The sequence below is a fragment of the Apaloderma vittatum genome, unplaced genomic scaffold (assembly GCF_000703405.1).
Source record: "Apaloderma vittatum isolate BGI_N311 unplaced genomic scaffold, ASM70340v1 scaffold17265, whole genome shotgun sequence".
In the NCBI taxonomy this organism is placed as follows: domain Eukaryota; kingdom Metazoa; phylum Chordata; class Aves; order Trogoniformes; family Trogonidae; genus Apaloderma; species Apaloderma vittatum.
Window position 1 is genome coordinate 50 of NW_009717812.1, and position 13,293 is coordinate 13,342.

General features: G+C 55.3%; 1 protein-coding gene across 1 annotated transcript; it reads left to right on the forward strand.

Annotated features, from left to right (window-relative positions):
- Positions 1-486: 486 nt before the first annotated feature.
- LOC104274423 (apoptosis-inducing factor 3-like) lies at positions 487-9,973 on the forward strand (the record flags this gene model as incomplete). The annotated part of the gene is made up of 7 exons (XM_009870047.1): positions 487-550; positions 1,176-1,252; positions 1,940-2,057; positions 3,105-3,203; positions 3,589-3,664; positions 7,570-7,674; positions 9,934-9,973. Coding segments are annotated over 7 exons (579 nt in total), but the record flags the coding sequence as incomplete, so codon positions are not given.
- Positions 9,974-13,293: the final 3,320 nt, after the last annotated feature.

The window sequence follows — 13,293 nt, forward strand, 5'->3', positions numbered from 1 at the left end:
CCCCGTGTCCCTGGATTTAGCCCCCAGGAGCGGTGCGAGGGGTGGTCTCATTGCTCCCACCCTGCTCCTGCTGCTGCTGTTAAAAAGACTTATCGCAGAATCATAGAACTGTCAGGGTTGGAAGGGACCTTAAAGATCATCCAGTTCCAACCCCCCGCCATGGGCAGGGACATCCCCCACGAGATCAGGCTGCCCAGAGCCCCATCCAGCCTGGCCTGAAAAACTCCCAGGGATGGGGCTGCCACCCCCTCTCTGGGCAACCTGTGCCAGGATCTCCCCACCCTCATGGGGAAGAACTTCTTCTGAACGTCCCATCTGAACTGACCCATCCCTCGTCCTTTTCTTTGGGGCTGCTCTCAAGCCAGTCACTGGTCAAAAATGAAGCGAGCTGCCAACTTGGCTTGCTGCTATTACAGAGGTTTGGGGGTTTTTTTTAGTTTTTTTTGTCCCTAAAATCTCTCTGATGTCCCCTTGTGCCTCATGCAGCTGAAGGAGGTCGTGCTGAAGAGTGGGAAGGTCCTGCGTGCTGACGTGTGTGTGGTGGGTGTTGGTAAGGAGCCATGTTTTTGGTTTATTTTCATTTTTATTGCTGCCACTGCCTTAGAAGAGGGTATTTTTCTCCTTTACACTTGGGGAGGGGGGAAAGATCCCTTTCTAACTCGGCAACTTTGCAAAAGGTTGTGGACAGGAAGAAGCACAGAACTAGTTTAATACTGCTTTTGTTGTTTTATTACTCCAATTTGTGAAGATTTGTGGAAAGAAACCAAAAGATCAAAAAAGAAAAATGAAAGCTGAAGAAAAGGCACAGATTAGGGGGGCAGGCAGAGGCGCCCGTCTGGAGAACTGAGGGTTCCCTTTCAATTTTTTCAAAATAGCTGTAACAGCGAAGCGGATGGAAAATTGTCTCCAAGCTCTAGAGGAAGGTGGTGGGCAGGCTGCAGCGCTGCGCTCGTAGCTGGGAGAGCGGCAGGGACCCTGCAGGTGTCGGGCGATGTGGGAGTGCTGGGGGCTCTGGGGGGTGCCTGGCTCTCCTCCCCGCTCCCGGAGCAGCCGCTGCCTTTCCCTTGGGGCAGACAGGTTGTCCTGGTGGGGGATCTTCTGCCCTGACGGTCAGCCCCCCAGGGCTGCCAGGTCACCCGGCCACCGCCCCAGCAGCCTTTGCCTTTCTCCTGCAGGTGCGGTCCCAGCGACGGGCTTCCTGAAGCAGAGCGGTGTCAACATCGACTCCAAAGGCTTCATCGTGGTCAACAAGGTGAGCTGGGGGCAGAGCAGGAGGGGCTGAGGCTGCTCGGCTTCCAGGTGAGCTTCCTTGGGGCTGTCGCATCCACCGAGGTGCTGGGAGCCCCGTGCTGGAGCATCTGGGAGGGGTTTGCAAATCTCGACCCTGGACGCTGTGGCTTGGGTCTGGCTCTGAGCTCTCCTGAATAGTGTGGGTATTTTGAGGGGAAGGAAATGGAGAATGTTCTACTCTGCTGAGGATCCCAAAGGATCTCATCTTTCCCCGCTACCACCAGTGACTCCAGCGCGAGCAGTGCTGCTGGTGGTGTGTGCCGTGAGCAAGGAGCGTGTCGGGGGAGCTGGGACTCGTCACCACTCACCTCTGCACTTACTGCTCATAGGTGTGATGAGCCAGGCTCTATTTGGAAACACCCCAGTCTATTTGAAAACAGACCTCAGCCTTCTAAGAGGGGCTCCAGGACACCAGTCCGTGTCTCTTTTTACCAGGTGACCCATTAGCAGGGCAATGCTGTCAGTCTCTGCCTGCATAGTCTGCTTTGAAAGTGAAAAGCACTAAATTGAATCCCACCTGGGGGTCCCACAGCCAAGCAGAGGTTGTCCGTGTCTTCCTGGGGACTGTGGCAGCTCTTGAGCAGTTCCCTCTTTCTGCTCATGTAGGATGCAAACCCCACCGACACACACTTCTGCTTCTCCCCCACAGATGATGCAAACCAACATCCCTGGAGTTTTTGCCGCCGGTGATGCTGTCACATTCCCGTTGGCCTTGAGGAATAATAAGAAGGTGAACGTCCCTCACTGGCAGATGGCCCACATGCATGGTAGGTGCTTTTCAGCCCCTCCGCTTTGCAACAGCAAATTGGTTTCAGAAAAGAGCCTTTTCCAGATCCCCAGGAAACTTCCAAACCCTCTAAAGAGCACGAGAACTGCCACCAGGGAAACCGGGTAGATGTGTTAAACATAGAAGCATAGAATATCTTAGGTTGGAAGGAACCTTAGAGATCATCTGATCCAACCACATGTTGAAAGATGCATGTTTTATCCTGTCTGCTCTTCCTGCGTTTGTCAGCCTTCTTGGTGTGCGTTGCCTAACGCTGCCTCTTTACAAACACAGAGATGCCCAGGGACAGGCTTTCCCACACACCCTGGGCTCCCTGGCATCTGCAGTTGCTGCAGGAGCCTGATCTCCTTGCCCCAGGTCAGTTAGGAGCTGACATCCCCGTGTTAGCACGGGCTCACATCCCCAGCTGGGCTGCCTACGCTGCCAGGCTGGCCCAGGAGCATGTCACAGAGCTGAGACCTTTCGTCCCGTCACACCAGCAAGCCTGGAAATGAGCAGCTGCCCTCAAGCTTTCCAAGGCCACAACCCCATGGGGAGGTTGACTTCTGGGTGAGTGCCCTGGGTGAGGGGTTCTGGAATCACACCTTCAGAGTCAGCCTTTGGACACAGCCTCCTCTAATACAGACATGCCTCTGCAGCAGGGACCGTCCCCTCGCAGCCTCCGTGCCCTCGGGGGTTTATCTGTCCGGTCCCTTTTTGTGGTGGGAGCCCAGCGAGCTCTCAGCCCTGTCGCTGTTGCAGAAGTTGGGTTGAAAGTGGCGCACGAGGACATTGCGCCGGTGGAGGTGACACGTGGGTAGGAGTTGCACCTCTGGCCAGGAGTCCCAGCGCAGCCTTGACAACGCGATGCGTTGCCTTCTTGGCACTTGCTGCTGCGTGGGTGTTTTCTTCTTAGCCTAAGCAGAAGGTCTTGGTTTCCCTGTACTCTGGGACTAGAGGTGTCTATGCTGTGCTGACCTGAGGGCAGACCACAGCTCTTGCCCCAGCGTGGAGCTTCCTCGCTGGTTCTGCTGCTTCTCTCTTCCAGGCCGCATAGCCGCGCTGAACATGCTGGCGCACGGCACGGAGATCAGCACAGTCCCCTACCTGTGGACGGCCATGTTCGGGAAGAGCATCCGATACGCGGGTAAGGGGCTCCCCAAGGCTGCTGGAGGTGTCCTGGGACAGAGAACCACAGGCACCTCCCTTGCGGAGGATGCTCCACACCAACCTCTGCCTCAGGTCTGCTTCCCGCCCCGGCTCCCGAGGGTTTTGGTGTCTTCTCCAGAACACGTCTGCTGGCGGCGGTGGGCTGCAGGGCCAGAGGGAAGGCTGTGGTCGTGAGGGCTGGTCCCGCATGAGCAGAGAGAGCGTGCCTGAACTCGCACATCTCTGAGCAAGAAGGGATGATTTTTGATACCCTCATCTGCAGGATGCTTTTCGTGTAGCTCTCAGCTGGGACACTCTGTCTTAGGGGTGAGAGCTGGATCTGAGGGAATTGTTTCTGAATCCACTTCTTCTCCAACTTCCAGGCCACGGGGAAGGGTTCGATGATGTTGTCATTCAGGGAGATTTAGATGAACTGAAGTTTGTGGCATTTTATACCAAGTAAGTGTTTCTCTTTTCCACATTCCTACACAGGCATTGGTCTAAGCTTGTTCTGCTAGGCTGGAAAAGATTTTTGCCAGAGCTTCTGTCCTGTGGTTTTATTCCTCTCTGGACGCTGAGGATGCAGGACATTAATAAAAGGCCTCAGGGAAACGATGTACTAAGCATAAAGCAAGTTAAACTGGTCTTGGGATCTAATGTTTTTGTCTGTTCACATAATATCTGAGAGCAGATAATGGCTTCTGTTAACTTGTTGTTGGCAATTCCCATCAAATATTTCCTTCCTATCTTACTACTGTGTTAACGATTTGTGACTGGGGCTGGACTGGGAGCTCAGGCACCATTTCTGGTTCTGGTTTGACAAATGAACCTCAGAAAACTCCTCCGTCTGTTAAGAAGCTGCGGAGGTTAGCAAGAGCTCAGGAGATTTCATTGCACCTCTAGTGAAGCCCAGCTCTGCCCCAGGCTGGGAGCCCACCTGGAATACTTCCCAGAGATATGTTGGCAGCTGGGATGTGTTGCTTCTGTTCTTGAGCCATGCTGGCTGTTTAGACTGGCAAGACCAAACGCCATGAATTTATACCCCAAATATTTGCTACTGGTTTTTATTTCATTGAATCACAGGATCCTAGAATTATTCAGGTTGGAAAAGACATTTAACATTATTGAGTTCAACCTAGTGAAGAAATTCTTCCTAATTTCCAATCCAAACCTCCCCTGGAGCAACTTGAGGGCATTCTCTCTCGTCCTATCGCTTGTTCCTTGGGAAAAGAGACCAACCCCCACCTTGCTACAGCCTCCTGTCGGGGAGTTGGAGAGAGCAACAAGGTCTCCCCTTCTCCAGCCTCTTCTCCAGCTGAACAGCCCCAGCTCCCTCAGCCGCTTCTCCCCACGCTTGTTCTCCAGACCCTTTCCCAGCTCCATTGCCCTTCTCTGGACACTCTCCAGCCCCTCAGTGTCGTTCTTGTAGTGAGAAGCCCAAAACTGAACACAGGGTTTGAGATGCAGCCTCACCAGGGCCGGGTACAGGGGGACAACCCCTGCCTTGGTCCTGCTGGCCGCACGGTTGCTGATCCAGGCCAGCAGGCCATTGGCCTTCTTGGCCACCTGGGCACCCTGCTGGCTCAGCTTCAGCCACTGTCCACCAGGACCCCAAGATCCTTTTCTCCTGATTACTCCATGGCATGAGCCAGCCAGGTCCCTGGCACTCACCATTCTTCTGCTGGTGCCTCTGCACCTCGGATGAAAGCCTGCTGCAGGTGATGGAGCATCCACCCGCACGCAGAGCCCTTTGCACAGGGATGCCCCTCTGAGCCAAAACTGCCGGAAAGGCTGGGTTTGTGGCAAGGCACCCTGGGGACAGCAGCTGCCAGGGAACATTCCCCCTCTCCAGCTGCAGCCATGAGGCTCTCACTCCCCACCTTCTCCATGTTTTAAATCACAGAGCTGCCAAAGCAGCATCTTAAAATGTGCGGCTTGTTCAGTGAAGTGAGCTAGGGGAAGGTAAAAAAAATCTGTTTTCGGCAGTTTTGCTGCCGTGGTGTATGGAGTTGTGTCTATTCTGCAAGCCATGCCGAGCCGCCGTGCAGCCCTTCGGTTACCCCATCTTGGGTCCCCTGGCTGGGCTGGCTGTCCCCAGCATGCAGCAAATGCAGCGTTAGGGGCTGCACTGGCACGTGTTTCTTTCCTTTGAAACCTCTAGTCCTCCTTTCCATAGCAAAGCTATTAATCCCAACCCTAATTAGGAAGGAAATGTCGGATTGCTTTAATTAAGTATTTGTGGAGCTTGTTCAAAAGGAGAGCCCCCAGCGAGGTGCATCATCCTGGCCTCATGCGGTGCTGGGGGGCTGAGGGCTGTGGGAACGCTGGGCTGGGGGGGCGGCAGCTCCCTAGTGGGTGGGCAGCGGGGGTCTGCGCTCAGCTCTGCCTCGTTCTGCCTCCCAGGAGGAGCTCCTGGAGGTGGCTTCAGGGTACCAGGATGGCATCCCGCGCTGAGAGCCGGAGGTATGGGGGCAGCGCTGGCTGGTGGGGGGCGGCCAGTGCATCTCCCACTGCTTTACAGGGCTACAACCACGTCCCCGTCTCTGCTTCTGTGGAGCGTTTCTTCCTCTTTTTCTCGTTTGGTGATAGTTGTGGTTGGTGCTAATGCTTTTGGATGGAGGACACTGTCCCAAATCAGTCATCCCCTCCTGCTTCCTTCTGCCGTGCCCACGCAATGGTTTGGATTCTTCTCCTCCCGGTGCTCACTTTCTTGGCTGCTGCATAAATCACTGACGGTTCCCACTCCTGGAGCCTGTCTTGCTTTCACAATAAGGCTCTTTTTTTCCTCCAAAGTTTGAAGAAGAAAGCTGTTTCCTTATCCCTGTTCAGAGGTGTGTGAGCTATGGAGGGGTCAGCGTGAGCCCGGGAGGTGTGGGGCATGGTGCTCTGCAGAAGGGGTTCACCACAGCACCTCAGCCAGAGCAGACTGATGTCACCCCAACCCTGAGACCCTCGAGATCCTGGGAGATCCAGGGAGACGCTGTGGTTGTCCTCGTGGTTCCCCGCTTTGGTTGTGTTGAACACTGCAGAGGCAGGAAAGACCCTGCAGAACGCAGTGCTCATACACAGTGCTATGTTTTGTGCTGAGACTTCTGGTCACCCCAAGTCCAAGGTTTCAGAAGGGCTCTTGTTGTTTCTGAAGACCTTTTAAAAAAAGAAGTTCCTCCTGGCTTCCCCATCTGTCAGACAAAATGTTTAAAAGCCACTGCTGATGTGGGATGTTGCAGCTCACCAGCACCCCATGAGTTATTTCACCAAAGGACCAGGTACCCCATGTCTTGCTGACAGAAGTGTTTGGGACGCGTCCACCTTCCCAGCTGGTTGTTGGGCACTGGCTGGGCTCGATGCTGTTGGTGGGCAGCTGGTGGAATTACATTTTCCTTTCCTTTCCCTTGCACACTTTGGTTACTCATTCCCTTGCAACAGCACATCTACCCCCGATTTTGATGGATAGGTCTCTCCAACCACTTCACGTTTCCCAGCTGGGAGCTGACTGTGCTCCAGAAAACAAGCGCAGAGGAAACCACTGAAGCTCCAAGACTGTGTGGTGTGGTGTGAAGGTGCCTCCCAGGAATCTTGAAGGCTCAGCCCCCGTTGTGTGCTGAGCACTGGAGGCATCCAGCAACAGTGAAGCAGCCAAGGTCAAGGCCCTGTGTGATGGAAGCAGCCTGCAGAGTCTCCCCAGGCTGTGGTTCATGGTGGGATGGGGTTCTCATTGGCAGCTTGTGTTTCTGAATTTGGGGCAACAGAAGAAGGAATCTGCAGTGCAGTGCCATCAGGCAAGAGTCTTGGAAAGAGACTGGCTGTCTTCTATAAAGAAAATGCATGAGTCCCTGCCTATATAACTGGAGTTACATCCTTTGCAAAGGGGGTCCTGTCCTCGGGAGAGTGGAGGAGCTTGTTTAGATCGTGCAGGACATCAAGTATCACAGCAAAGACGCAGGCTCAGAAAGCCATGGCTCCCAGAGATGAAGCATCCTCTGAAACATGGCTTCTGCGCTCCTCCTCCCGGCACTCAGGCACAGGTTTCCCCTCCGCCAACCCCGACTGCTCTTTGCTCTGTTGGTCCTGGAGCTCTTTGGCAGAGGATTGAAGAGCAGATCTTGATTTGTTGGGTGCTTCTACTCTTCAACTTTTACTCAGCAACATCACCAGTGTTTAACATCTTACCCATGTTCCTTCTCTGAGCCCCCTCCTGTCCCTTGTCCTACACTGCTAGCGCAGTCCCCGTGGTGCTCATGGGTCCTGATCCTGGAGTGGGTGTTTCCCTTTGCTTCTCGCTTCTCTCCAGCATGTTGCTTTTTGGGTGACGGAGCTGGGGCTGCCCGGGGCTGCCCTAACGGCTCTGCTCTGCCTGGCCCTAGGAGCGACGAAGTGGTGGCTGTGGCCAGCATGAACTACGACCCTATCGTGTCCAAGGTGGCTGAGGTCCTGGCTGCCGGCAGGACCATCCGAAAGCGCGATGTGGAGTAAGTAGATGCGCTGCGGGAGCCAGCAGTGCTGGGCCAGGGGACAAGCACAGCCGTGGGGTTCAGGGCAGGGCTGAGCACCTCGAGGCAGGACCCCGGTGGGCGCTGGGCAGCGATTTCCCGCTGCTCCTCGCTCTGTGCCCTTCTCGCATCCCCCTTCCTGCCCTGCTCACTCTGTCCCCACCGAGGCTGCCTCCCAGGTCTGGGGGTTTGTCATGAACCCCAGGATCCAGACCCTGGCACAGACCGGGTGGGACAGCGGTGCTTGCTGGCACATCTCCGAGGCAGCGCTGCCCGGTGCCGGCGTGCCCCTCGGCACCCAGTCCGTCAAGGAGACCTGCAGAGAGGGGCTGGGTGCTCAGCCTGGGCACAACCCGCTGCGAGAGCAAAGCCCGGAGAGCTAATGGTGCCGGGATACTTGGCCCTTGGTTTCTCAGCCTCCACTTCATCGGGGCATATCTCACAGCAGTCAGAAATCACAGAATGGCTGAGGTTGGAAGGGACCTCTGGAGGTCACCCAGTCCAACCCCCTGCTCGAGCAGGGCCACCCACGAAAACAGGCTGCCCAGGGCTGTGTCTGGATAGAGGCTGCAGCCTCTCCAGGCAACATGGACCCTCCCAGCAAAAGGTGCTTGGATGGATCATCCCATGTTTCAGTCAGACCCGCTGCGCTCCAGCGTGTCAGAGGAGTTTCTGGCAATTCTGCAAATGCATGTTTAAGAAAGGGCAGTAAATGCCAAGAAAAAGAAATTACAGTTCTATAGCAGCAGGAGGAAAAAAGGATAAGCCCATGCCAGAGCAAGAGGAGCAGAAAGGAGAAATAGGTGAGCAGGAGAAAGGCCAAAGGAAAATCCTTTCAGTACCAAAACCAGTTACTAAACCAGCACTTCAGTGTACTTCAGTACATATAAAATTAAGGCATATAAAATTAAGGGCTTTCTGGCCCTTCTAAAAGCAAACAGCTCACACAGGACAATCCCTGTTCTGAGTGTGTAATTATTCTGCTGCTTTGAAAGCTTGAGTCTTTATATATAAAAGGTTCTTAAGAAAAACTTTAAACAGAAGGAGGACATATGGTTTTCAAGTCATGGATTCCCCCATCAATAAATCTCATAGGCAAAGTGCATTTTTCCCCCTTCACTTTTTTTGTAAGAGTGTTTTCTTCAAAGGAAAGACTGTAGCCCTGCATGCAGAGGGTGGCTGCAGAACATGCTGTGCTGGAAGGCAAGTGCCAGGGAGGTGGTAAGAGAAGGGATGGAGCCTTCAGAGCTGGGGGATGGGAAATGTGAGTCCCTGTCCCTGCTGTGTTTCCACGTCTGGGATAAAAGCAGACTTTTTCCAAAGCTCGAGGAGAGAAGCGCTGCCAGCCCTGAGCCAGCTCAGACACCCTGGGCACCCCAGGGGCAAGGAGCATGTTGAGGGGCCACCCGGTCACCAGCAACCGGGCCAGGATGGTGCCCATCATCTCCAGAACACTGGGGATGGTTGCTGGCCACTCGCTTGGTTTGGGGATTGGCATCTCACGGGCAGCCCAGCAGCGGGGAGGAGCTGCTGACCTCCGTGGTGGGGTTCAACGAGCCTGGAGGAATCCAGACCACCTAAACCTGAATATCTTTTCTCTCTCTGTCTCCTACTGCTTCCACATTAGGCTGTTTGTCCGTCATGGCAAGTACGTTCGGTTCGGGGTCCCGGGTGTGCTGAGCGTGAAGGGCTGGCAAGAGGGACAGCCAGCCCCCTGCTTGGGCCACGGCCCCAGTTCCTGTGTGGGGATGCTGGTTAGGGCTGTGTGCTTGTTTTGTAGCCCCCCATGGGGGGTGATGCTGCTCTGGTGGGACGGGAGGTGGCAGGAGCTGCGCTGGGGGTGGGTGGGCATGGCTGCTGGGTCCCCTTTGCAGGGAGCTGCTGCACAGACCCGCCAGGAGCAGGCAGCTGCCTTTGATCTGGGACCCCGCTCAGCTGGGGGTGCTGTTGGGTGGCTTTCCATGAATTTTCCATTGAATCCCAGAAGGGCTTGTTTTAAGTTAAAAAAAAATACTGTTCAAATGCAATTTGACATGAAGCTGAGGATCTGCATGAGTTGTAGCGACATGTGAGCAAGGGCTGCCGCCCTGCCCGGGCTGGCCATGGCTCTGCGCAGAGCAGCAAGGGTGCTGGGCTGGGGACCAATGGCCGGATAAGCGCCAAGGGCAGCACCCAGGCACACCGAGCACGTGTACTGGGAAGCATCTCACAGCGGGGCTGCTTTTTTCTCTTGTTTAGAACCGGAGATATGTCCTGGCTAACGGGGAAAGGCTCCTAACGCCATCGCGGCTATGCGGACGGCAGCTCCACGGACACCACAGCCGAGTCACTTCCCTCTGAGACTTGGATGAACCCAGCCAGCGCCTGTCACCGCGCGCTGACCCTCCCAGCAGGCTCCTCTGCCTCCCCAGCTGGGGCTCTGCTGCTGTGATTCCTGGGGAATGCCAGAAAATCAGGCCCCATAGAGAGCGGCACTGGCAGAGGGCACGAGCACCCTGGGTCCCCAGGGGGGTCTGCCCCAAGCACATCCCTTGCCCCTGTAACCGGCGTGAGCGCCTTCTGTTGCTCCCCGTGCTTTCAAGCATGTTGCCCCTTCCCAAATCTTCTTCGCTCCCGGCAGAGCTCTGATGCTCATCCCCTTGGAGCCCGACAGCCGCTCGCTCTGCTCGTGGCTGCAGCACTCCCTGTGCCCACCCTCCCCAGGGAGCGCTTGGGGGTTCAAGGAGATGGGGTCACACCAGGTGGTCTCTGCACAGCCTGTGTTCATGTTTTGCGTTCTCCCTTCTCCCAGCTGGTGGCCCCGGCCAGCCCACCCCAGTAGTGGTGGGTCCGTGCCCAAGCTGAGGGCTTTGGAGCTCATCAGTCCCCGTCCCAGCACCATCAGCATTTCCCCTCCTGGAGCAGACAAGAGGCTGGAGCGCTGCTCCTCATCTCTCGGGGCTTGGTTTGGGCAGTGGCAGCCCTCGGTCAGTCCCTGGGGTGCGGAGCAGGGGCTCCCTGGGGAGGTGTGACAGCTGCACTGCAGCCCCTGGGCTTGCTGCCCACCCTTCAGCCAGACTTGTTGATGTCTTTGTCCTTAAAGATTATGGCAGGATTAGTGCTGCTGCTGAGACCTTCCTCAAGGATGAGTATCTGGAGGAGGGTTTCTGGCTGTCCTCCTGCACCCTGGTGACAAGACTGTGTTTCTCGTCTCGGCTTTCCACGTTCGTGCTCTGCTGTTGTGTTTTCTGTCCCTTGCTGGAAGAAGAACCTTATCCAGCTCAGGAGTGGACCTGGCCAGCCCCGAGCCCTTTGTCCGTCAGCCCAGCAGAGCCAGGGGGCGAGAACCTCCCCCTGGAGAGCCTCCAGTGCTCTGTCCTGGGGAGCTTTCTTCCCCAGCAGTCATTGTTTTACCCTGAGCCCAAAGCAAGAAGATTTATATTTTTAATTTGATTCAACCCGTATGAATTAAAGCAATAATATTCTTGGGATCTGGATCATCTCTGATTTCTTCCAGGGCCCTGGGTCACCTCTGCAGGTTGGCTCAGTGGTGCAAGCGTCTCTTCCATGAAGGTTGCCCCACTTGTGTCCAGCTCAGGTGCATTTATTTCCAGCGGCACATGCTGCCCCAGCACCGCTTGGCTGAGCTTTCCCAAGACCTCCGTCTTCCTGCTCACCCAAAAGCTTGGTGTTTTCCTGGGCAGATCAGCAGGGTGCTTTGTTTTTCAAGAAGATGTCCTTAGAATCCTTCACTCTGCTGGGGCCTCATCCAGTGCTGGGCGTGAGTTGTGCACAGCAGGCATCACCCTCACGTTCACAGGGCTGAAGAGCGTGCAGGGGCTGAGGAAGGGCATTCCACCCCAGCTTACTGCTGCAGTGTGGGGAGTAAGTCCTGTTCCCCCTTTTTATATAAGAGCTGTTTGAGCCAGGGCTGAGAACATCATCCCATGACATGAGAAACCCCAGTCATGGGGTGGCATGGTGGCATGGCTCTCTCTAGGACATGGGTTGGGTTCTGGGCAGGGCTGCTGGCAAAGTTGGGCATCCAGACACCGACCCACAGGCACCATTCCTCCGCACCGCTGGAGGAACTGGCCCTGCTTGTCCAGCACCTTGGCAAATGCTTACCTGTGGTGACCTGGAGCTGGGCAAGGCTGGGTTGTCTGCTCTGCCCCCTCTCCAGACACATCTTGCAGCCTCTCATGCCAGGACGGAAAATGTCCAGCTCTTAAGAAGCCATCAGTTCCCATGGGGTATGAGCATGATTAGCTAAACCCAGCTGGGACACATGTGGCTTGTTAGTGATCCTCACCACATTTAGCTTCACCAGATTGCCCAGGTATCTTCTAGGTTGCTCACCTGGGTTGTCCACTCAGATGTGACGCCCCTGGACCCGAAGCTCTCCAGCACCTCCCGCTCCTCAGATGCTTGACTTTGCCCATCACCCTGCCCTGTGTGCTGGCAGGACTCTTCCCACACGCCCAAGAAACCCTCCAATCATCTTGTTGCAGCATCACCCCAGGTGACAGGTTTATTTTTAATTCTCTCCTGCCCTAAGTCTTCATTTAAAAATATCACTGCTCCTCATGAGGTGGTTTCCCAGACACCAAGTATGGCCTCGCCCTTTGTCCATCCAGCTCTGCCTTTTGCTTTTGCACCTTGCACAGTGCTGGGGTGAATGTCACCTCTTCATGTGCTGGCGTTTACTCCTCTCCTTCTTCTTACAGCCCCCAAGGGGGTTGTGGCAACACCAATAGCTTTGTCTTCCTTTCCCAAAGTGACACACTTGTCCTGCGGCCTGGCTGCCCTTGTCTCAGCTAGAGCACGTCTGAGCTGAATGGAGGTGGCCATCCACGCAAGGCTTCCCGGTGTCACTTTGGAGGCCAGGAGGTGTCTGGGGCTGCAGGCTGTGGTTAAAAACCCTCGCCAAGGGAGTGCAGACCTTCTTCTCACTAGTGACACCTCCAGATGTCTTGTCCAGGCGTGTTCAGATGGACTGGAAGGACCTCATGGGCCTTTCTGCTCATCCAGCGTCTCCTTTAGAGAGGTGTCCTTATCTAATAACAGGACAATGCTTATCGCAGGGTCTATTTTTTCCACACCTCATTAGATTTTCTGTGAAATCCACTTTGCCAGATTTTTATTTTTATTCCTGCTAAGGGAAGGACAGGGGAGTAGCTGCCCTGAGCTGAGCTGTGAGGCTGTGCTGGGGTGTCACATCTGCTCAGAAGAGCTGGAGATAGGCTGTGCACCACAGGCTGCGCTCACAGCTCGGACCTGCCTTGAGGGACTGGGTCCGTGTGTGTGTAAGCCCTTGGTGGACTTCAGCCGGTCACACGTTGGTCTGACCGTGCTTTCAGTCCCAGGTGGCACGTGGCAGGGAGCTCTGCTGCTTCATTTTGCCTTTATCAAGCAGGAGAATCCTCTTTTTCTTTGGTTCCTGGTGTCCCTTGCCAGTGCCTGACCCTCAGGGACCACGTTTACAGTAGTGTCTCCCAACACTTGCAGCGGCCGCTCTGATGCACCTCGTGGGATGGGTCAAGGGCTGAAGATCGTGAGGTGAGTCCACGCCTGCTGGGTAGGACTAACTGCGAAGGCCCCAAAGCACCATCTCCTTTC